Source organism: Eutrigla gurnardus (assembly GCF_963514095.1).
Source record: "Eutrigla gurnardus genome assembly, chromosome: 9".
NCBI classification, from domain to species: Eukaryota; Metazoa; Chordata; class Actinopteri; order Perciformes; family Triglidae; genus Eutrigla; species Eutrigla gurnardus.
In genome coordinates, this window is record NC_139923.1 from 3,464,259 (window position 1) to 3,487,269 (window position 23,011).

General features: G+C 41.3%; 2 protein-coding genes across 7 annotated transcripts in view; both read left to right on the plus strand.

Moving 5' to 3' along the window:
- Positions 1-23,011, plus strand: part of LOC311019165 (troponin I, fast skeletal muscle-like) — a 109,180-nt gene that overhangs the window by 78,897 nt on the left and 7,272 nt on the right. The window lies entirely within an intron of this gene.
- Positions 9,801-19,429, plus strand: LOC311019171 (troponin I, fast skeletal muscle-like). 3 transcript variants are annotated; one of them, XM_084018426.1, is made up of 7 exons: positions 9,802-9,886; positions 11,086-11,121; positions 12,246-12,282; positions 14,236-14,364; positions 17,589-17,678; positions 18,980-19,153; positions 19,243-19,429. In XM_084018426.1, exons 2-7 carry the CDS (start codon positions 11,111-11,113, stop codon positions 19,318-19,320), a joined length of 519 nt encoding a protein of 172 aa, XP_083874552.1. In that variant the 5' UTR covers positions 9,802-9,886; positions 11,086-11,110; the 3' UTR covers positions 19,321-19,429. The 3 variants fall into 3 exon arrangements, with proteins under 3 accessions (XP_083874554.1, XP_083874552.1, XP_083874553.1); XM_084018427.1 differs by having other exon boundaries at positions 9,813-9,882; XM_084018428.1 differs by lacking the exon at positions 17,589-17,678 and having other exon boundaries at positions 9,801-9,886.

A 23,011-nucleotide genomic window follows, 5' to 3' on the forward strand; every position in this document is an offset into this window, starting at 1 on the left:
CAACTTTCATATGAATGAACGCGATGCCCCCTCCAGCAGTCTGTTTACTTATTTTCATACATCCATGTAAGTATTGCTATCATGGAAATTTAAAAGCGTTAATGACTGATTATCTGCCAATAGCAATGTGGTTTGCTACAATTTTGCAAGTGTATTGATAAACTTTAAATTGTTCAAATGTACTGATTAGGTTGCTGGCTACTTAACTTATAACTAAATTTATTTCACCATGATTTCATGCTACAGTTACAGAACATACAATGCACCACGTGGACTGCTGGGCTTGGCCAATGTTACTTTGACATTTAAAAAGGACTTTATGGTTTTTAATTGACTGTGCATTTTTTTAAGTTAGCTTATGCTACTCGCAAATGCTAATCGCAAGCATCTGCACTCTTGTTGTGGGATCTGGTTAGCTAGTGCTTGAGGTTTCTACCTAAAGTCTGTTAAGGCAGTTTTTCCTTGCCACTGTGGTGCTGTAACGCTCCTGGGTGATGTTGGGGTTTTGAATTTCCTTGACTTTAAAAAATCATGAGCGTGTTCTAGTCCTCTTCTATGTGTAAAGTATTCTGAGATAACTTTTATTGAGGTATGACACTATAAATAACTTTTGAATTGAAACATGTACAACCATTACAACTAACATATGTTACTACAGTTCAATGTCCATTCTACTCCTATTTTATCTATGATGACCTCTTATTTGTGAATTTTTGTTTATTGTTTTAATTTTAGTTTTATATGTGTAAGTGATTACCATTAAGACTAACAATGTGTATGCTCGCAATTAGCACAGCACCAGTGATTGTCATTATTGCTGTTGTTGTTAAGTGACAAAAGCTACCTCTAAATATGTCACTTGCCTCCAGATCAGCTAACAGCAAAATTAAATTGCAATATCTTGGTGTCAACCAGTAGAGGGCAGTCACTATGTATATATTTTTTTGGAACATTATTTTTATTGAACTTTTACAGTACAAAACAGAAAGTAAGAATAAATCAGGTAGATCAGCACCGGTGAATTACCAAGTGTATAGTCACAGATATATGGATGGTTCTGGATATACTCACATATTCATTCTCATATAAGCGACCCCACCTACATTTACACAAAAGTACCCTACACATTGCATAGTGAGTGCTGGGTCGGTATAGAGGAAAAATAAACAAAAGGATAGGTAAAAAAAAAAGGTAATAATTAACAAAGAGAATGAAAAAATAAAAGATAAAATGAAAATGAAATGAAAAGTGGTGGTGCTGCACAGATTCACCAAATCATGTTTCTAGAAAGTTAATCCAGGATTGCCATTTTTGTAAAAAAATCTCTGTGGGTTACCTTTTACATTATATGTGATCTTTTCTAAAGGCATACAGTAGTTAAGTTTGTTCACCCAGTGAGAGTGATTAGGGGGGTCCTCAGCTATCCATTTGGACAGATTTTTTGCCGCAGTCATAGCCAGCCCAAAGAAGAAAGAGTGTGTTGAGTTGAACCTGAGATTAGAGTAGTCACCGAGGAGTACTATAGAAGGCGATAAGGTAAATTCCATTTTTAGGACTTTCTCTTGTGTATATTCTATATCCTTCCACCATTGTTCTAGCTGTGGACAAGTCCAGATCATATGTAGGAAATCCCCAATCTCAGTTTTACATCTGTTGCAATGTGGAGATGTATTGCCTTTGAAACGGCTCACTTTTTCAGGAGTGTAATATACTCTGTGCATTGTTTTAAAATTACAGATTTGTGTTAATGAATTTTTTTTGTGCATAAGCGAGTAATGAGGACCAACGATCGTCGTCTATTTGGACTCCAAGGTCTTTCTCCCATTTTTCTTGGACCAGATTAGTGCTAGTTTTATTATTAGTCATTAAAAGATTGTAAGTTCTTGAAATATGTTTTCTATTAATTCACTAGCAAGGACCACACCGTCAACGAGATGCGTTTAAGGATTTATTATTATTGACAAAGAGAATGAAGTGTCGAAGATCTTGGTTCTTGAGCGTTTGAGTGCGTTGTGGGGATTCTTGTAGAGAATCCGCCGCCTCTCCCGGGCAGCAACGGACCCCCAAAAACCTCCAATTACTTAAGAAGAGATTGAACGGATTTGAGATCTTTGAGATCTGAACGGATGTAGCTGTTGTACGTTTGGGAGGACCGGCGGCCCACACGGGACATATGAAGTGTTCTGGGATGCCACTACGGGAGGCCGAAGTGGCTGCTCCGATTCTGAAGGAGTGCCCGGAGTAGTTGTCGGGCCAAATACCAGACAATGGGAGCATGACGCGAAAGTGATGGTGGGACTAGAATCGTGTAGCCACTTGGGACTAGAATCGTGTAGCCACTTGGCCGGACTCGGAAATGAAGAAGGGATCTGTCATGTTGTGCACTGAGATTTCGCGAGGTTTTCGAAGGGATTCAGTGGTGATTGGACCTTGAAGAAGAAGACGGGCGTGGGCAGACCGAATTGATTGGTTTTGGTTAGTTGTAAGTGGAGCACCATTATGTCGTCTGAAAAGCGAGACGAGTCGAAAATGCCAGCATGACAGCTTGAGTCGAAGCGAATGGTTTGTGGAGGTGAATGCGGAGCATCTGAGGAAACCAACGAGGCGAGCAAGAACATGGCTTCCGCATGGTTGGGCGACTTGAGGAGTCCCGTACCTGGAACGGATCGTGCGAAGGCAGGTGGACTGCAAGTCGACAGTTAGAGGAAGACAACAAGGGTTTGTGGCTGGCTCTTGGCGTGGGAGTCCTTTAATGAGGGAAGTTATCTGGGGATGGCTGGTGGCCAGGCCCGAACTGCCGGTTATTAGCTTGGAGAAGAAGCTGGTACCGCTAAGGTGCGCTTTGATGGTGTGTGTTTGGATTGCCCTGATGGAATGGGCGTAAGTGATGAAAGAGTCAAGGTGATAAGATCGAACGATGGAAAGGTTGCGTTGTATTGGTCGTGGAAGAGGTGGAAGCTTTTCCGAGTTGTCAAGTAGGACGAGGGGGTTGAGGTTGATATGGAGGAATGGCTTTGGGAAGGTATCGGCGTGAGGTGCCAAGCTTCGGAACTTCTTCAATGGGAAGCAGGAAAGAGAGTCAGCGATAATGTTTGTTTGACCGGGAATGTGAGCTGCGTGGAGAACATATTGATGTGTAACGGAGTGCCGGATGAGGCTCTGTATGAATTGCATGATGGATGGGGAGTTGGAGTGTCCTTGTTAATTATGTCTACGACTGTAAGGTTATCCGAGTATATGTGGATGGACTTGCGGGACCATTTGTGTCCCCGCAAGATGGCGGCGACTAATATAGGGTAGATCTCAAGAGCACGGGGAAGCGACCTGGCATTTGTTCTGGGGGCCATACCGCTTCGAACCATCTTCCATTGTAGAAGCCCCCAAAAACGACTGAAGGAGAAGCGTCAATGTACAGATGGATGTCATGTGGGTGAGTCCGTTGGTCGTCGTAGAAGAAAGTGATTCCGTTCCGATTAGTGAGAAGGTTGAGCCACAGACAGAGTTTGGCAAGGAGGGGCCCCTTCATCATCCGCAGTTTTCTCTGCGGATGATGTAACTCCGAGGTCGGAGAAAACTGAAGTCGGAGTGGCCAGGCCAGAGGCGGGTGTGATGACGGGGGGGGGAATGATGGAAGATCGCCCGAAGGATGGACGACGTATGGAATCCCGGTTGTTGGACGGGATCCAACAGAGGGCTTTAGACAAGTGGTCGAAGAGTTTGGGGCTGCTTGCAGCCGAAGGTGAGCCTGACGGCAAAGTAATATGCAACACGTCAGCGGACACCGAAGAACGCCAGAATTCGGGGTAGATGGGGGGACTTGGAAGGCGCTGGTGATGTTGGTTTTTTGAGAGTCAGCGAGTTTAATAAGGGCGATGGCAAGGTTGATGGTGGCGTAGTGATGTTGGTTTTTTGAGAGCCGCGACCCTTTACCAGTGGGTTTATTAAGGCGATGGCAAGGTTGATGGTGGCGTAGTGGAGAGGAAATTCTTCGCTCGGGATCAAGCTATTGGTGCTGGGAATGGTACTGCCATGGGGTGCTAAAAGATCGATAATGGTTCGTGCCGGAGTATTTCCTGGTTGCGATACTGATGCGATACCGATGCTGATGCGGAGTTAGGGAATGGAGGATGGAAGACATGGAGCCTTCCTTAACTTCTTTAGCGAGAAGAGGCTGGGTGAGATGGGGCACCGCGAAGGGAGCATGTGAGGGCTGCACGGGCGGCGAAGATGCGGCAGTAAATCTCGTTGTCGAGAGCGCCCCAGTAGGTGGCCTCGTTAAACTGTGAGAGGCGGGCTGCAACTTCGGAGGCGAAGTGTGTGTGGTATTGATTGAAACCATGCTGCCAAAGCGGAGGGCCAGATTAAGAATGGTGGACAAGTAATCGTCCAGTTCATTGCGTTGCGTGGGGAGTTTGGAACAGAGAGCATCTCTGTAAAGGGAGAAGGCGCAAGCGAACTCTGTAGGAGTAAGCTCTCTGGAACGTGTGGGTGCTCTCACTTTAGAGTGGGGGCACCCTCGTATCCTTCAATAAATCTGTCTGCAGGTGGTTGATGGAGGGAAAGCGAGATAGGGAGTGCGACGTCGATGTAGTTAGTGCATCCCGGCACTGGCATCTTGGTGCCAGGAGCCTGGGTTGAAGCAAGCTACGGTGGTTATTGAAAGCGGCGAGGGGCGCTGGTGGCCTGGTGCCAGGAGCCCCGACTGAAGCGAGTTGCTGTGGTTGTTGGAAAAATGGCGGGGGGCGCTGGCATCCCGGCGCCAGGAGCCCCGGGTGAAACGAGTTGCTGTGGTTGTTGGAAAAACGGTGGGGGGCGCTGGCATCCCGGCGCCAGGAGCCCCGGGTGAACAGGCTGCTGTTGTTGTTGGAAGGCGGCGGGGTGGGGGGGTGGGGGGGGGCGCTGGCGTCTCAGTGCCAGGAGCCCCGGCTGAAACGAGTTGCTATGGTTGTTGGAAAAAACAGCGGGGGGGCGCTGGCATCCTGGTGCCAGGAGCCCCGGCTGAAACGAGTTGCTGTGGTTGTTGGAAAAAACGGCGGGGGCGCTGGCATCCCGGTGCCAGGAGCCTAGCGAAGGTTAGCTGCGGTGACGGCTGGAACTGGATGGCGGTGGGCGCTGTGGCATTTGCCCTTGGGGTTGTAGGTTGCTTTTGCTGATGATGACAATCCTGATGGAAGTTTGAGGGTCCTGGAATCCGTCTGGGCGCTTCCTCTGGATTGTAGAGATGACCAGAAGTGGTGGCGGAAACTCCGGAGCTGTTTGATCTGGCAGAGGATCTCTGTCTCTGCTTTTGCTACTGCTCTTGTTTTCTTAGGGCTGTGTTTGATGGTACTATTAGCCCCCGGTTCTTTTGTTGGAAGCCCAAGGATAAACCGAAGGAATCCTCAGTTCATGAATATAGAATTTGTTCAGGCCGCAGTAAAGTATGGCGGGCCTGGGCTCGGAATGGCAGGGCTCCCGCAAGATCTCGGTCGGAACAAACCTTGTTTCCGGGTGCTGGATACATTTTATCTTCTTGGGCTGGGACTGCCCCGTACGGAAGTTAAACTTTCACGCAACCGAGTCTTACTGGTCAGTTGTCTCTGACGTGGACTTACGGAAATGTAATATGAATCGTGTTTGAGTGTTGTCCTTCAGGCATTCGGGTTTTTAATTTTTTTAGTTATTTTTTATTTTATTTTAATTTAATTTAATTTAAATTTATTTATTTTTTTTTTTTGCGCGCACGCTGTGTTTGCTTTTGATGCGTTTCCGTGAGCCTAAAACGGCTTGTTTCGTTCGATTTACGAGACTCTCAGCTTTCAAATGATGTATAATATGACGCAGACACATTTGAAATAATATACGATTAAATGGAATGAATGCGAAACTAGTGCAAAACGGCCCGCGGGTGCTAATGAGCACGACCGGGGATTTATATGGGTTCGGTGAAAAAGTACGAGTCTAAAGTGAACACAGTGAAAGCGAATTGTACCAGTACTGTCCCTTTTAGAAGAGCGTCGACGTCACAGCCTGTACGGGTGTGCGTGATGACGTCACCCAGAAGCGACCTGGTGTTGACGGAACGAGCGGCCACGAGTGTGGAGTTTGCTTTATTGTCCAATCGATGGAACGTCTTTTGGCGTCTTTCTGGCTGGAGATTCTTTGAAGATGGAGACTGGTCGGGGGATCTCACTGGAGCGTGGTGACGCTGCGACCGGCTAGTTGTTCAGCGGGTGTTGTCGGGACGATGGTGGGAGGCTGGAGTGATGTTCGGAGGCAAGGTCGGCGAACTCCGGCGACAGCGACGTTCTGTCCGTGAGTTTTCTCGTCCTCTCTTAGCTGCTGAAGGAGGTGGGCTGGGAGACACAGAGGATTCGTCGGGCGAGCTATGATAGTCTTGACTGTTGAGAAGGGATGAACTAGGCGGAACACTGACCGTGGATGAGATGGAGTTGGTTTTCTTCTAAGTCGCTTGCGTCCTGGACGTCGTTTGCGCCACTGAAGTCGGGGTCTCGGGAACGGAGGTGGCGTCGGCTTCTGGTGGATTATGGTCCCGATCTCGATGGAATGGATCGTCGGCGGACGGGGATGGAGAGACGAAATCCATGGTGAGGTGAGTTAAGCTGCGAGGTGAGCCAAGTGTTTGTTCATGCGAAAGTTTGGTTGTGCTCGAGGCGAAGTCGCGTGCTCTCGTCTCTGGCCGAACACGAGAGTGAACGAACACGAGAGCGAGCGCAGGATACGAGAGCGAGCGCAGAATACGAGAGCGAAGCGGAGGAGAGGGTCAGGTGGCTATTTATAGAGATGCGGAAGTTGGCGCTGTTGAGGTGTGGACCTGCTCCTGAAACTCCGCCAATTAGGCTTCAATTCTTTGAGTAAGCAGCAATTCCAATTGAGAAATCTGTGGTTTTTCCAAGGTTTCCCCCAGCTGTGATCGTATAACATGACGTAGCTGGAGATATGTATAAACATGTGTGGCTGGGATATGATGGGAGTCTCTCAGCTGCTGAAATTATTTTAGTGTGTTACCGTCATATAAGTCATCAATCTTAATTATATTCTTCCTGGCCCACACCTTAAAACCCAGGTCTTTCTGTACAAATTCTAAGGAAGGGTTGGACATTATAGGGGTGAGTGGAGATATGTATATTTTTAACACTATATGTAGAATTCAAATGAAACTGAATCCATCAACACTACTGAATGCCCTGATACATTGGTTTTCAGCTGAAATAATTGGCTTGGGGTTTAGTTATTCTTTAGTAATTGGAGTATATATGGGAAAAAAATTGAATTGCCTAGCATGTACCAAAATAATTAAATACATCACATGTCACTCAAAATCACACGTGTAATAATTACTCAGATCTTTACAAAAGTATTAGTATCAAAATATTTTTGATCAGTTTTGATCCACACCAGTAGGTTAGGTTTCCTCGATAAAAAGCCAATTGAAGTTTTCATTTGAATGCTGTCAATAAGTGCCGTGGCCAACAGATGTTTATGATGCTTACATGTTTTGTTCTGCGAGATAATGTCCACTCATGAACACTTCTTTTGTGATTTCTGATGCGTGACTGCATCAGCAGAAATCAAAAGCTAACGTTAAAGAGACTACACCACAGTCACATTCCTTCATGTCACCACCACTAGTGTTGTAGCGATGACGTTTAGTCATCTCATTGAGTCATTTGTTAGCAACTGCCTTTTATAAAACATGATGAAGTTTCAAAATTCAACAGAGGGGTATTAACAGCTTGTGTTAAACACAGACTTGATTCAGGCATATAACCAAAAACACATTCAACACATTGACTTTGAGCTGAGGAAACCGAGAAAGTCCCGCCCCTTTGGTATAGACCTCTGTTCAAAGCCCCTCCCCCAGAATGCCAAACTAGTACTCGAGATCGGCAGAGTGTGCAATCAGGAAGCATTGACAGACAGGCAGGCCGTCCAATTATTTTCTCCAGCCCAACGTTTTTGATTGAACAGAGTTTTAACAGTCCTGCCACAGCCAGAGATGATTTATTCATTGCTAACGGCATGGTACAAGGATTTCAAGTAATAAAACAAAAATGTTTATGAATCTCAACCTTCTCAACCTTTACATTTTTTTGTTTGGCTGTATAAGTACTTCCACATAATGCAGGAAGGGTCTTGTGTTCAGGTACATCCCCCCGAGAGGACTCTCAAGCAATTAAGTAAGAATGCTTTTTATGAGCTTGCACCATGTAACCTTATCCACATGGAAAATATGCCATCCTGCCTACCTGAAATCATGCCCACATATTTTTTATAGCACAAGTGTTAATATGAGAGGGTCTCCTGCAGCCAGAGAAAGGTCTGGAAACCTTTCTGAGGGGCAGATCCACAATCCAAGATGAAACGCTAACCAGGCCACCCAGACGATTACAAGATATTAATAGATGGCAGAAATGGGAGCTTGCTAAGCACTTTATTTTGAGCAATAGCTAAAAGAAACATTTTAGTTTCACTGAGGATTTCTCTTTTGAACTTACTTCTGAACTCAAATTTGTCTGCAGGTCCATCGCAATTTCGATTTTAATTATGACAGGCTTTTTTTTTTTTGCTGTTGGCCTTGTTTTTATTCACCGTCCGAACTGATGCCCCTGGCACTGTTAGCATGCAGCCTGCGGTTCTCCCTCCGGTAAACAGTTAGCACAATTGCTGTAGTTTTACTATAAGAGATGGTAGCACTGTTAGCTATGAGCTTGTGGTTCCTCCTCATGTGAACGCTGTTAGCCTTCTCAGCATTTTTGCCATAGTTTGTAAAGTGAGCTACAAACCTGCAGTATCCACTCAGGTAAACACTTGTCAGCACATTTGGCATAGTTTGTACTCCCCCCAACAATTAGCAACATTTAGAACTTCATCTGAACTCAGATTTCATTGTCTGAACAGTTGCTTATTCATGCACATTAAGATTTGGTGACAACGTTTTGAGACATTTGTTCTGTCTTTGTTAGCATGCTAGCCTATAGCTTTAGCCCCACCCATGTTCGGAGGTGTCGGGCAGCTGTGGAGACCTAAAACCATTGAGCCAAATCTCCACAGCTGAAATGGCTGTGGAGATTTGGAAGTGGAAGCGACGGTGAGGAGACGCTGGGATTAGATTTCTGGCCAACTGTAAAGGACAAGTCCTTTGTGAGAAATCTAATTAGTGATCAGACCTTCATGTCTCTGGTGTAATCGCACACTCCTAAAAAACAAATTTCATTTAACTCCACCGATTCCTGAAATTATTATTTTTTAAATCATATGATGCAAAATAGTGACAATAATGCAAAGCTATAATTGGCATCTGATTTGTGGATTTTTATTGAACCTTTTTCAAAAATAGTTTCAACGTTTTTTTTTTCAGCTCTGAATTTTAACCTAAGCAGACTTTGTTCTGATTCCATATTTACATGTTTTCATGCATTCAACATGAGAAAAACCTGTGACCTGTAAGCCAACAGATGCCTGAACAGAACTACTCTTAATTTGCTGTTCATGTATTATCAGTGAAGCAGCTTCAGGTGCCTCTGATACACCCCCCAAAGCACAGAAACATCTCTACTCTCCCACTACTTCAATCAATCCCACCCTCATCATCAAGGTCTTGGACAGTGATGGTTTTATCGTCCTTTTCCCCCTTTAATAGCATCCCGGTGGCTCTGAGCGGAGTCCTAAAAAGATCTCAGGCTCCTCCTCGATGATGCCTTGTTGATTTGATGTCGGCAGGGGATGATGATATTTCAGGAGCTTGCTGGCTGATTGGTCTGAGGATCCTGCATTTCCATAAACAGGAGCTCCATATCCATGTCCGAGTCCTCGTATATATAAATGCCCTGTGGTGATTTCTTCTCACTGCTGCCGTCCTCCGCGACTCTCTTTCTCGTTGTAGGTGAGAATAGTTTGTCTTTCTTTCTCCTCCTCTTCGTCTCCCTCTCTGCATGCCTGAACCAAGCCTGCGGCTGGATACAAAGCAGCTGAGTGGAGTCAGTCAGAGTCCTTTTGGGAGTCCTGTTTGTTAAGCTGATGAAGTCGTGACCTCTAATAATTAAGGGAAATGTGATCCCATGGGTGAAGGAGAGGTCTGAATCCTGCAACGGGGCTTTTACAGATTTCAACAAGGATGCTCATTTGTGTGTTCCAGCATTTTTTCTTCTTTTTTTTTGACTGATAAACATTTTTTTTTGATTGGAAATATTTTTTACATTTTGATTTCTGGTCTTTGATTCATCGTCTGGATTTGTAGAATACAGTTGAAGAGCGAAAACGATTTAATGAATCTTAGCAGGTAGCTTTGAGTCCAATTTAACTATCAGGACTTTTATGTCCCTACGAAATCAGACAACAGATAACACTGAAATGGTATCATGAAATTTACAGTGAAATAAGTTGAGTTTGTCTTGGAAACGGTTCATATTATCTCTCCCAGATTGAGCATTTTTACAGTGAATAAATAATAAAGCTAGTTTAGAAATGTGTCGTCTGCTCTGAGCTGCATTGAAAAGCTAAAATGATTTGTTAACATAAATGTTTGTGGTTTTATTTGATTCGGGAAGTTTTTAAAGTTCCTGGAGCTGGAAAACTGAGATATTTTTTATCTGAGAGGTTAAAAAATGAAATCTGCCTCTGCTGCGATCTTCCAGCTTGTTTCTGTAATTAATCTGACTCATGGGATGGAAATCTAAAACTTTTAAATAATTCAGAATTATTTTTAGTAAAGAATAACTCTTGAAATGTGATTCTGCAGCTGAGCGACTTGTCTAGACTGATTTGTGTTTGTGCATTGGCAGAATGGCATTGGCAGCCAACACGCTGCCGCAGCACATTTCTTCTCCGCGAAAGGAATTGAAGTGTTAACTCCCAAGGGATATTCGGTTTTGAACACCTGTAAAGGAGCTTATCGCAGGCGTCAGTGCCGACATTTGACCCAAACTCCAAACTTAGCTCCGTCACCACTCAGCTGCTCATCAACTGTTTTAATAGATCACATTTCATACAGAGGAGGGTCTCTGATATTTAAGCAGAGCACAGATGATAACATCGTTTATTCTCAATGACTTCTTCTTCTGCTCTTGTTTTCCCATCAAACAGGCTGTGAGAAGAAATAACCGCAATCATGTCTCACGAGTAAGTGTTTTCATTATTGATTTTTAGTAAAAAAGTGTATTTTTCATGAAATAATCTATTTGATATGAAGTGAAAGTCATTAATTCAGCGTGTTTAAGTGCAGAAGTATCAGCAGTAGAATTGAGTATCCATAGTAAAAAAAAGTACTTGTGAAGAGTTGTGAAGAAAGACTTTTTGGGTGAAAACATGTTGAATATGAGGCTTCGACATCAGTTAGATAGAAGGAAAGAAGTAGAGTTAGGAAGTAGAAGAGAAAGAAGGAAGGTGGGGAGTAAGGAAGACTGGGAAAGAATGAGGAAAGAAAGGAAGACAACAAGGACCTGGTAGGGAAGAGAGAGACAAAGAAAGCAGGAGATTAATAGAATAAGGAAGGAAAAAAGAGCAGATGAAGGGAAGACAGATGCAAAGAAAGAAAGGATGACAAATGGAGCAAGAAGAGTGAGGTAAAAGTAAAACGGGAAGAAGGAAAGAAAGGAGGAGGAAGTTGGGAAGTAAGGAAAACGGAGGGAAGAAAGGACAGAATGAGGAAAAAAGAAGGAAAAAGGAAAGGAAATAGATTAGGAAGGATGGATAAAAGGGGTCAACGGAAAGAAAGGAAGAAAGTTAAGGGAAGACAGACAAAAAATAAGAGGACAGCAGGAAGGAAAAGGAAAGACACGGATGGAAAGCGAGAGAAAGAGAAGGAGAAGGAAATATTTAAAATATGCATGTGTTGTACATTATATATGCATAAACATACTTCCACTAACACCATGAAACATGACTCTTAAACGCATCTTTAAAGTTGAGAGCAAAGAACAAATGCCATTTATGAGATTAATTATTAAATGAAAAAAAAATAATTCTGCTGATCCAAATTAAAAAAAGTGTCTTCGCGAAAACACATTATATGTAGGCCTACCTACATGGAGAAATTAAAACTCACCTAGAAGAGAATTTCTTTAGTCCCATTTCGAAGGTGGGGTAGTGCTGTACGTCAGCCTCTTGTGGCCAAAATTAGTATTACAACAACACAAACAAACTCTTTTTTCACCTGTTCAATTAAGATCAGACTTTAAAAAAAGGATCACTTGGATTCATTTTCATTTTAAAGACACTAACAAAGTTGTTTCTGGCCTTTACAGCAAGAAGATGACCTCAAGCCGCAAGCATCACCTGAAGGTACAACATCATTTTCTCTCTGAGCGGGTGATAGACCGGCGACTAATAATAACAACACTGCTGATGGAAAAGGTTTTGTTAACCTGCTTCACAGCAAGTTTGGATTAAAAAGGAGAGTAGATAATATAAAGTCATTATCCATACGTTTTTTATTTGTTAACCGACCACTTCATCACTTTTAACATATTAATTGCAGATTAAATTGCATATGTATTAAAAATCATTATTGTTTTTTTGATAATTAAGAAAAAAGCTAATTGATCAGTAATCTTGCTGTACAGTATTGTAGCAGAAAATAGTATAGTATTATCACTGATATAATGTGTTCATCACATTAATGTTGCACCTGCAAAGATACTTTATGAATGGCTTGGTAAACATATATACAACAATATAAAAACATCATCTCTTAATAGTTGAGTATATTTTGTATTAATAATCTGAATCTGTAAAATAACTAAAGTTACTAAAATAAATGTGACAGTAAAAACAACAATATTTTCCTCTGAAATCTAGTCTAGAAGTAACAATTAGTATGGAAATACTAACTTACTACTAAAGTACCTCAACATATTATATGTACCTTACTTTAGGGTGCGGTTTAGTAAATATGCAAATCTTTACATGTTTTGTTGCAGTCTGTCCAACTGTGGGTTAGGTGATCTATTTTCCCATGAAGTTATAAGTTCTAACAGTTGTGATTATTGATTATCCGTGGCTGATGATGGGACGATAAGGTTTATCTTAGATCGGGATAAAAATACAATGGTGATTGTGGTGAATTTTCATAATTGGGATAATTGTGAACATCGTCATGAGTGACTTAAAAAAGCTGTCTAGCTCACTGCCATAGGAGAGTGAAAAATAGAGCTTGTTTTTTAAAATTACAGGAATTGATATGTAGCAAGGAAAAGACTCACAATGTTGCTATATTTCATGTTTTTACTTAAGGGGGACCCTATGATTTCTGATTACCTTATTTAAAAGTGTGTCCTATCTGTGATAAATTAAAACTATGTATCCAACAGCTTTAGCTACTTTGCAGATTCAAATTATTAATATAGCCTATAAATCAACTAATGAATTATGTATTATTAAATAAAATACTAAATGTACTGCACTTTGACCAAATAAATTGCCCGATTTTGGGATAAATAAATATACTTTGACTTTGACTTTCCAGCTTCACCAGCTGCAACATTAAAGTTATGGAGACATTAATGTATCAATCATTATTAGGATGCAATACTTATAATATATATAATTCTGCACCACAAGTGCTTTTATTTGGGGTACTTAACATATATTTTGATGCAGGACTTTTACTTGTAACATTTCTTACAAAAAATGATGTCAGTATGACATTTAGCATCTGGAATAAGTCAGTCAGACTTATTAACAGTCAGTGTTTTGAGAGATTCAAAATGGCAGTACAGTAATCCAAATCGAAACAGAGACAATATTCACAAGAAATAAATGAAAGGAAAACTAGAAGGCATTTGACCACTTGTAAATCAGAAAAGGAAGAAAAAACATATTTGAAATGCATAATTTCTACAAATAAAAGCTGTACTTTAAATTTGGCATTCAGTATCACTGATTGGGTTTTTATTTTCTCTGCTCCAATGGTGTTCTTCATCAGTAGAGTTAATAAAGAAACAGGCTTAAAAATAAGGTCTTATTTTTGAAAGAATTTAAGTCTGTCGTATAAAATAACAATACAGGTGAGTTGTGAAAACCAACATGGAAATTCAAACCATGTTTTTTTGAGAGGGTAACACGGATCATTTTTAACGTCAACATGCCAGATATTACGTATGAAAAACATCTTTTGTTCATCTCCTTACATCTGCAATTAAATGAACATTTTGCACCAAAGTCAGTTTTTCATATAAAAGAAATCTTCATGACAAAAACATTAACCCAGTCTTCTATTGATATTGTGTCCTGCAGAGTGTGATGCTCTCGATCGCGGCAAACTGGATACAACAGGAGAAAAAGGACATTGCAGAAGCCAAGGTGACCTACGTGGCTGAGAGTTGTCCCAAACCCAATGTGAGCGGAGACCAGGCAGCCCTCATGGTGAGAGATGCTTCACATTTCAATGTTTATGCGCAGCCATTTTGTTGTTACATCACAATCAGGGCGGAGGAATCTCTCCACCAGAGTTTGAGAATAGTCACATGGCATTTAAACCTTTTTTGTGTTTTAAACAGCGATGACAAATTTCTTGATGAAATATTTTTTGGTGTCAGAAAGTGACAGTTCCATAGCAGCGCTGTCACATGTGAGGGCTAAAATCACAAAGAATATTGATCATCTGGACGCCTTCTCTGATTATTTGATGATGTTCAGGACATTAAGAAAAGAGATTTGTCAAAATAATTTTTGTGTTACAGACTGACAACATCCTCAGTACTTACATTGTAACACCAATGATATTATGTGTCTAAGGCTTAGCCACATTTTATGCTCAATAGCGTAAAGTAAATGTTACATATCACAGGTAGAATATTAGCCTACCAGTTGTAGTGCTACGGTTGATCAGCATTACAATGTTAGCTAGCTAAACGGTTTACATGCTACGTGTGCTAACCCAGTTTTTATTGCTATGGTTGATCAGCATTACAACGTAAGCTAGCTAAACTGTTTAAATGCTACGTGTGCTAACACAGTTGTAGTCCTAAAGTTGATCAGCATTACAACGTTAGCTAGCTAAACTGTTTACGTGCTACGTGTGCTAACCCAGTTGTAGTGCTAAGGTTGAAAAGCATTACAATGTTAGCTAGCTAAACTGTTACATGCTATTTGTTCTAACCCAGTTTTAGTGCTAAGGTTAATCAGCATTACAACGTTAGCTAGCTAAACGGTTTACATGCTACGTGTGCTAACCCAGTTTTTATTGCTAAAGTTGATCAGCATTACAACGTAAGCTAGCTAAACTGTTTACATGCTACGTGTGCTAACCCAGTTGTAGTGCTAAGGTTAATCAGCATTACAACGTTAGTTAGCTAAACTGTTTACATGCTACAATGCTAAAAAACGGAAATTTGCTATGGTTGCTCAGTGGTGTCATAACGTCAGCTAGCTAAACTGTTTACATGCTACTTCTGCTAGCACGCTAATGTTTACTTAGGTTGATCAGTGGTATTTATCATTATAAAATTGCCTACCAATAATGCAGCTTTGTGATTGTGGCTGTTACTAAGTTATAGGTGTTAACTCCATCATGGATGTATCATTGTGTGTGATAAACATTAAAAAAACTGATGTGAAATGAGCAGCAAAGACGACAATTCATCATATCAGTCCAGTCAGTCCGTTTAATGGCTGCATTTTGCTTCAAATCTTTGACAACAGTATTCAATCGTCTATTTCAACTTGTTTCCGCCATGTTGCTGCCACCTTATACTCAAATTAACTGTGATTGGCTTTGAATAATCGCTTTGGATAAAAGCGCTATGTAAATGAGGACCATTTCCCATCACCACAAATCTGCACACAAGACCAATGACGTTTCTTTTGGTCAGGTGGTTACCAACAGAAAAAAATTAGTCGAGTTGCTGAACCGATGCCAGTTTAGCAATGGTTCTAATACAGCCTATCTCACCTCGTACGTGGTTCAGAATTTAAAGATACACACAACAGTTTGCACGGCAATGCGTTGAAAGGATAAACACAAGACGGAAAAGTGATTTTGTTAAAAAAAAAGTTATAAAAGACGCCCTGGTAACTGGATGTCTCCATAAAAAAGCAGAATATGGAGTTCTAAGCAACCAGACTAATTTGTGGAGGTCTGTATGGTACACGATAGCTTGACCAAGACCTGTGATACGGCTCATTCAGACCCCTTCTGGTGGATGAGTCTGTCATTGAAGGAGCTACCCAGGGCTCTGATGGGGTCCTGCAGGGGGTGGGCCACCTTCTCCATCAGAGATGACAGCTTTGCCATCATTCTCCGCTCTCCCACCACCTCCACTGAGTCCTGAATCCCATGACTGAGCTGGCCTCCCTTTTCAGTCTGTCCAGGCTCTTTCTGTCAGCAGTCGACATGCTGCTGCCCCAGCAGACCACTCCAAAAAAGATGGCTGATGCCACCATAGTGTCATGAAAGGTTTTCAGGAGAGACCCCTTCACTCCGAAGACCTCCATCTCCTGAGCAGATAGAGCCTGCTCAGACCCTTCGTGTAAAGTGCATCTGTGTGATGAGTCCAGTTCAGTTAATAGTTCAGGTGATCACCCAGATACTTTCCAAGATGTCCCCATGTCAATGTCTTTTCCCTTGGATGTTCACCGCTGTTGGAGGGGAGTGTCTTCGCCTGTGAAAGTCCACCACCAGTTCCTTGGTTTTCTCCACGTTGATCTGAGGCGGTTCCACAGGCACCATTCCACAAAGTCCTGGGCCAGTTCTCTGGGCTCTCTGTCGTCCTCATCTGTGATGAAGCCAATGATTGAGGGGGACTTTTGCAGGTGCAGGAGGGAGAGTTGTAGAAGAAGTCTGCAGGGCAGAGGGTGACGAGGAACGGAGCCAGGACCGTTCCCTGTGGTGCACCCGTACTGCACACAGTCCCGGGTGCTCACATTCTGTGGCCGGTTGATCAAGTAGTCCTCTCCAGACCAGCTGATGTTATTCTGCTGCAGCTGATCCTCATTCCTCCCTCCTGTAGCTGTTCCTCCCCTCCCTGATCCTCCTCCCCGGCTCCTTCTGCCCAGCCTTCAGCTCTTCCTTGTTTCCCGACCGAAAAGCATTCTTTTTCTCCTTGAGGAGGGCCTTTACATCAGGATTAACCCATAATGGGCGGAGGTTAGGGATGAGTTATTCCCCCTTGGGTTAGTGATTTCGACTCAGATCTGGATCTTTTCAGGTTTGCTGTCATGTCATTATGGTTTCCTGAATATGGGATAAAATGGTGATTCAAAAAATTGTATGTATCAAAAAGGCGAACCGCCCCATTAACCCCTTTTCTCTAAAAGAAAACAACCAAAAATACTATACAGGTTCGTATAGCCAGAAGCTGTAAATTGTCGTATTTTTCCACTTCCTGGTGGTCATCGAGCATGTGATCTGTGACAAACGCTTCCATCAGGAAACGTGACCAGTGCCAAGCTTAAAATTGTGACGTTTCATCAAAACTATTTAACCACTTAAATATGTCTCTTTTAACGTTAATCAGGACCCTCAGTATGTAATAACATTTTGATTGACTGAAAAAAGTGCTTATTTAGCAGCAGCCATGTTATCATGAGTCCATCAGTGTAGAGTTGTGATGAGAAGTGGACATTGCGTCTGTTTGTGTCTGCTTCAGGATACCTGCAAAAAGCTGCACGCCCTGATTGACAAAGTGGATGAAGAAAGGTACGACCTGGAGACTAAGATAAAAAAAGCTGATAAAGAGGTACACTTCCCGCCGTTGAGTGTAATGATGACCAAAAAAGAGAAGTTGCTCATGTGTGACACAGCTGGAGACTTTGTGTTTTGTGATCCTGCTGTGCTCTAATTTCTCTTCTTTTTAGATTTCATCTCTAAGTCGTTTTCAAGCCTTCATCGTTAAGTTTCCACTCAAGTTAAAAACAGATGAAGTTAGTTTCTTTGAGCTCAGTCTGGACTGGAGTTTATTAAGTCAGCTCTCTTTAGTCCTATTGCTGTGGTGTATTTGTATTTTTTTGGGAAGTTCCTAACTGAGTGAAATGGCCTGGAAGTATCAGTCATAACGACAGCTGTTCGAAATCATCTGAGATACCCATTTCCTCTTCAAATGACGCACATTGGCTGTCAATCCATTGTTTTAATAAATTAAAACCTTTTTTTTCTTTTTTAAACATAGATTACATTAAACATTTCAGTAAATATAGTTGAGATTGCATCAGGTTTTCCTGATAAACAGACTCAATCTCTGTTTTATTCCACTGAATCATCTGTCTGATTTCTGTGACCCGCTGTCATTTTCCATTGGTTCCCACTGAAGATATATATTTTTACAAACACAAATGTAAATATGTTTTTATCAATGATGTCTTAAAATAGCTGGTCACTGACTGAGTTTTTATCAAACAAAAAAGTGGAAATATTGCCTTGATTAGGGCCTATTTTCAGTAGTGGATGAATCCACATTTGGTGCTCTAGTGCGGGGTTTCCTTGTTTTGCTGGTGACCCACTTTTTAAAAATGGCAAACCATGGTGACACAATTCACTAAAGGCCTTGTCTGTAAATCGTGAGAAGAGTGACCATTTCCGCATTACCTTATTATCTTAAACAGGTAAACCAGCCATTAAAAAGAGACATGCATTTCACAAATCACAACTTTGTTTCATGCATGTGTGGTTGAAACATGTTACATGTTAAGTATAGACAGATAAAATACATTTATTTAGACAGAATGTACGCTAACCTTTCATAGGCATAGGCTACAATCATCAGAACAATAAAACTTCAGGAAATCATATGTGTACTGCAGATATCAATGTTAAATAAAAGACTATAGAAGACATTCTGTGGATGTATCTGGCGTCCCAAGGAAAATCTGGACCCAGTCTTTGGGAATGACTGCTTTTGTGAGCATTTTTGGCAGCAGGACCATGTTTTTAATGGAACTCTATGGCTAAGGGGAAGAAGAGATATCAAACAGTACTTGTTGGTCGATACATTCAGTGCGAAAAATGCAGGATTTCACCAGACTCGATCTCGTCCCATCATAGATTGAAGACCTGAGGATCAAAGTGGTGGACCTGGCCGGAGTGAAGAAACCTGCTCTGAAGAAAGTGCGTATGTCTGCCGATGCCATGCTGAAGGCTCTGCTTGGCTCCAAACACACGGTCAACATGGACCTGAGGGCCAACCTGAAGCAGGTGAAGAAGGAGGTCAAAGAGGAGGTGAGTCTCTCCAACCAGACCAAGCTGTGAACGGATCAACGAACAAACCGTTGACACGCGTTGACCCATGGTGTGTTTGTGCATTTCAGCCTGCAGAGGCGGTCGGCGACTGGCGTAAGAACATCGAGGACAAGGCTGACAGGAAGAAGATGTTCGAGACTTCCTAAACACCTGACCTCCTCCTCCTGTAGTTGGCTGTTAGCACTTTTTATGGAATTTATGGAATTTTTAATTGGATTGAAATACCTTTTTGTTTCATTAAAACTGTAAGTTTCAGCTTGGTCTGTCATTGTATATCTGTACAGCGGTTTAGGTGAGAAATGGCCCCTTTGTGTGACTTCCTGCTTCCTACGGTCCTAATGAAGTTCACTTTTGACGACTTCCTGCTTCGTAGTTGTTGTTTATTGTAATAAATGTCTTTTGTTTACGTCATGGTGAGGTATATATTCTGTCTGACTCGGTGACGCACAACACTGCAGACGAAGTGCATGACACGCCTTGATTCATTTAGCTGTTTGTTTCTGTAAAACTGGCCCTAAAACCGAATTGTTTGTTTTTTCTAGTTTCCACCTAAAAGACATTTGCTGTCAGTGAAACTTAATATTTGCCGTAACATAATGATATTTAGGCTTTAACTGAACGTTGTAATAGTTCTGTTGGAAGGTTTGTCATGTGCTTCTCTGTGTCCTGCGTCAGTGAGGCATGAGACACAATATCCATTTTTCCATCCAGCGTTTTGCCCACGTGTCCAGGGAGCTGTGAAAAGTGAATCTGGACTGTTTAGCTCTCACTTGACATTTGCAGGAAATTCCTTTTTTTTGTTTTTCAGTTCAAATGTTGAAATTTCACAAATAATCAAACAAACAAAATAATGAAATGGAGAAACAAACAACAACAAGATTTATGATGAAGTGTTCAACTCAATGTTCACTTACTAGCCTTTCCAGAGCTTTCAACAATATCTTACGACTTTCTTAACATGTGATCACATCAACCTTTTCTGTAATCATGTGACGTCATCGAAAGATTTGATGAAGAAGGCTGTAAAAAGATATTTGAAAGCTCTGGTATAAGCAAGTAAGTGAACTATAAGCTTTTTTTCTTACATTTTATGTTAGATTTGAATTGAAACGTTAAACATGTAATAATATACTGTGACGTTCAATTGTAATTAGAAATGCAGCTTTTTGGAAATCAACAATATTAAGTGTTTATTTAACCACAAAGCAAATTTATTCTTTTATATTTATTATTACCATATACCATACCATTTATTCATAATTATCATATATATCCATCCATCTTCTACTGCTTAGATTTATATTAATATCATTTTTAAGAGCTTTACTTTACTTAACAATAATGAATCTGTATTTTCACAATTTTCCTGTCACTATACTTACATACATACATATATGTATACTGCATTAATACTGCAAGCCCCCCCCCCCCCCGAACATTAATAAGCAGCATCTTTATATTTAATAAATGCTTTATAACACACTTATGTATTTGTAAGCAGATATGTTTTTATACTGTATTTGTCAGTCATTATAACATGACTTCTGAAAACATGTTATATTATTACATTACAATATATTTTACTATATTGTCTCAGATTTTTTTGTACAGCGGCCTCCACTCCAGGTGGAGGCCGCTGAGGTGTAATATCTGCTCATAAATACATTATGATGTAAATGTATGAAGTCTTTCTATGTTGCTGAAATAGAGGGACTTAAGGTGTTGTTGCCTACATCGACCACACGGTGTCAGTAGAGGACTTTCACACCTTCTGTCTTCAGTGTTCGATCACACGAACCTCATATGACAAAGCAGATAACTTCTGTCTTGTAAAGGAGGCCTGCAAAATACTCTTTTTTTTTAAACATGTAGACGCTAAAAACACATATTTCTATCACTTCAATCAGAAACATTTGCAACAAACAAAAAGATTTTTAATGTTACGTACAACCTCAGTTTGATGATTATTAGCCTACATGAAGCTACTTTTATGCCACTTGATTTTGAACTATGTTGTTCTTCCAACACTACTAATAGACTGTATTGATCAGAGATGGACTCATTCAAACAGAAGGTAAGCGCTTTTATTTTGTAATTATTTGTTTGTGCAGGAATGACTAATTTAACATGAATCTTTGTTTCCCTGTTTTCAGGTGCTGTGTTTGGATCTGCACTGCAAGAGCAACAAAAGGTGCCTCCCAATAATACAAATTCATTCTGTGTCTTTTATGATCAAATCATATTTTGTTAATGTGGTTAAATGTAGAGTCATCACATGTACCCATGTCACACACATTCATGTGATAAATAACCAGTGTTGGAAACTCACTTTTGGAGTATTCCCAGGTTATACTTCTTCTCTGCTACTCCATCTTGTTGAGAAAAATAATGGACTTTTTACTCCACTTCATTTGTTTTAGTTACGGATTTGTTTGTGTAAATGTTTGTCATGAACTGAAGGATGATATACACAGCTTGAGGCAATCCCTGCTTTGCCTCTCTGAGTTGTCTAACAGTTTGCCAGAACTTCCTTGATGCCAACCAGAAGTCCTTTCCCGAACTCCTCCCACACCATGCTTTTTTTTCAGCTGCAGCCCTTCAGGCTGAATGGTCCCCACTTCGGGAGACCCCTGGGCCAGCCAAGCCCAAAGGCCTCCTTCTTCAGCTTGATGGCCTCCTTCACCACTGATGTCCACCACGACAGGCCCTGATGTCCTTCTGACCACAACTCCTAGGAGACCCTTCCACAATGGAAGATTTGAACATTGTCCAGTAGATTTCATGCCTCCCCAGGGGTGCAGGAAAAGCTCTTCTGGAGGTGAGAGTTGAAGACCTTGTGGACGGGACCAGACGTTCCAGTTCACCCTCACGACACGTTTGTGTTTTCCAGGTCTGTCTGGCAGCCTCCTTACCCATCTGATCCAACTCACCATCAGGTGGTGATCAGGTGACAGCTCCTCTCCTCTCTTTAACCGAGTGTCCGAGACATACGGCACAGTCGATCATCGATCTTTGGCCGAGGGTGTTCTGGTACCAAATCAACCTCCCTATACTCGAACATGTTGTTTGCATGAATAGCACAGAAGTCCAACAACAACTCGGGTTCAGATCAGATCCTGTGTCATTGGCTAATGACCCCTTCTGTCATCGAGGTACAAGGAAACATTGGTTGAACATGCCATTGCGACACCAAGGTCTTCAAGGGGCTGCTCGAACAGGAATCGGCCCGTTTTATTTCTAATCTAAGTTTTCTCCTGTTCCACATGATTCTGCATCACCTTCAATATACTGCCAGATGTAATAATCTTTCTTTTTAGCCAAAAGGCTTATTTTCAGCTGTTGTCCCTGCCAGGTGTTAGATTAGCCATCATACAACAGAATAACAAACAATCGGTCAAATCAGAACTTCGATGACTATTATCTGTCTGGTTATATATCACCAGCATTTTCTGAATAGGGTTGTAGGAATTATTTAACATTGATGAAAATAAAAATAATAATAATAATAATAATAATAATGATAATACGATAAATGATAATAAATAAATCATGATAATAATTAATATACCACTTTTCACAACAAAGTGCTTCAATATATTAACTGTCTCAGTTACACAACACTGAGTAAAAGGAGAAAAATTGATACGAGTCAAATGAAAACAATATAAAATAAATAAAAACAGAAAAGTGCAAAGAATGCCTTTTGTATATAAATACATTTTAAGAAGTGAGTTCAGGCTGCCAATGTACTGTAGTAGTTATTTTATCATGTACTTTATCCAAACCCTTTGTCTTCTTGTGTTCAGCATCATCTGTGTGCAGATTGAAAACACTGAC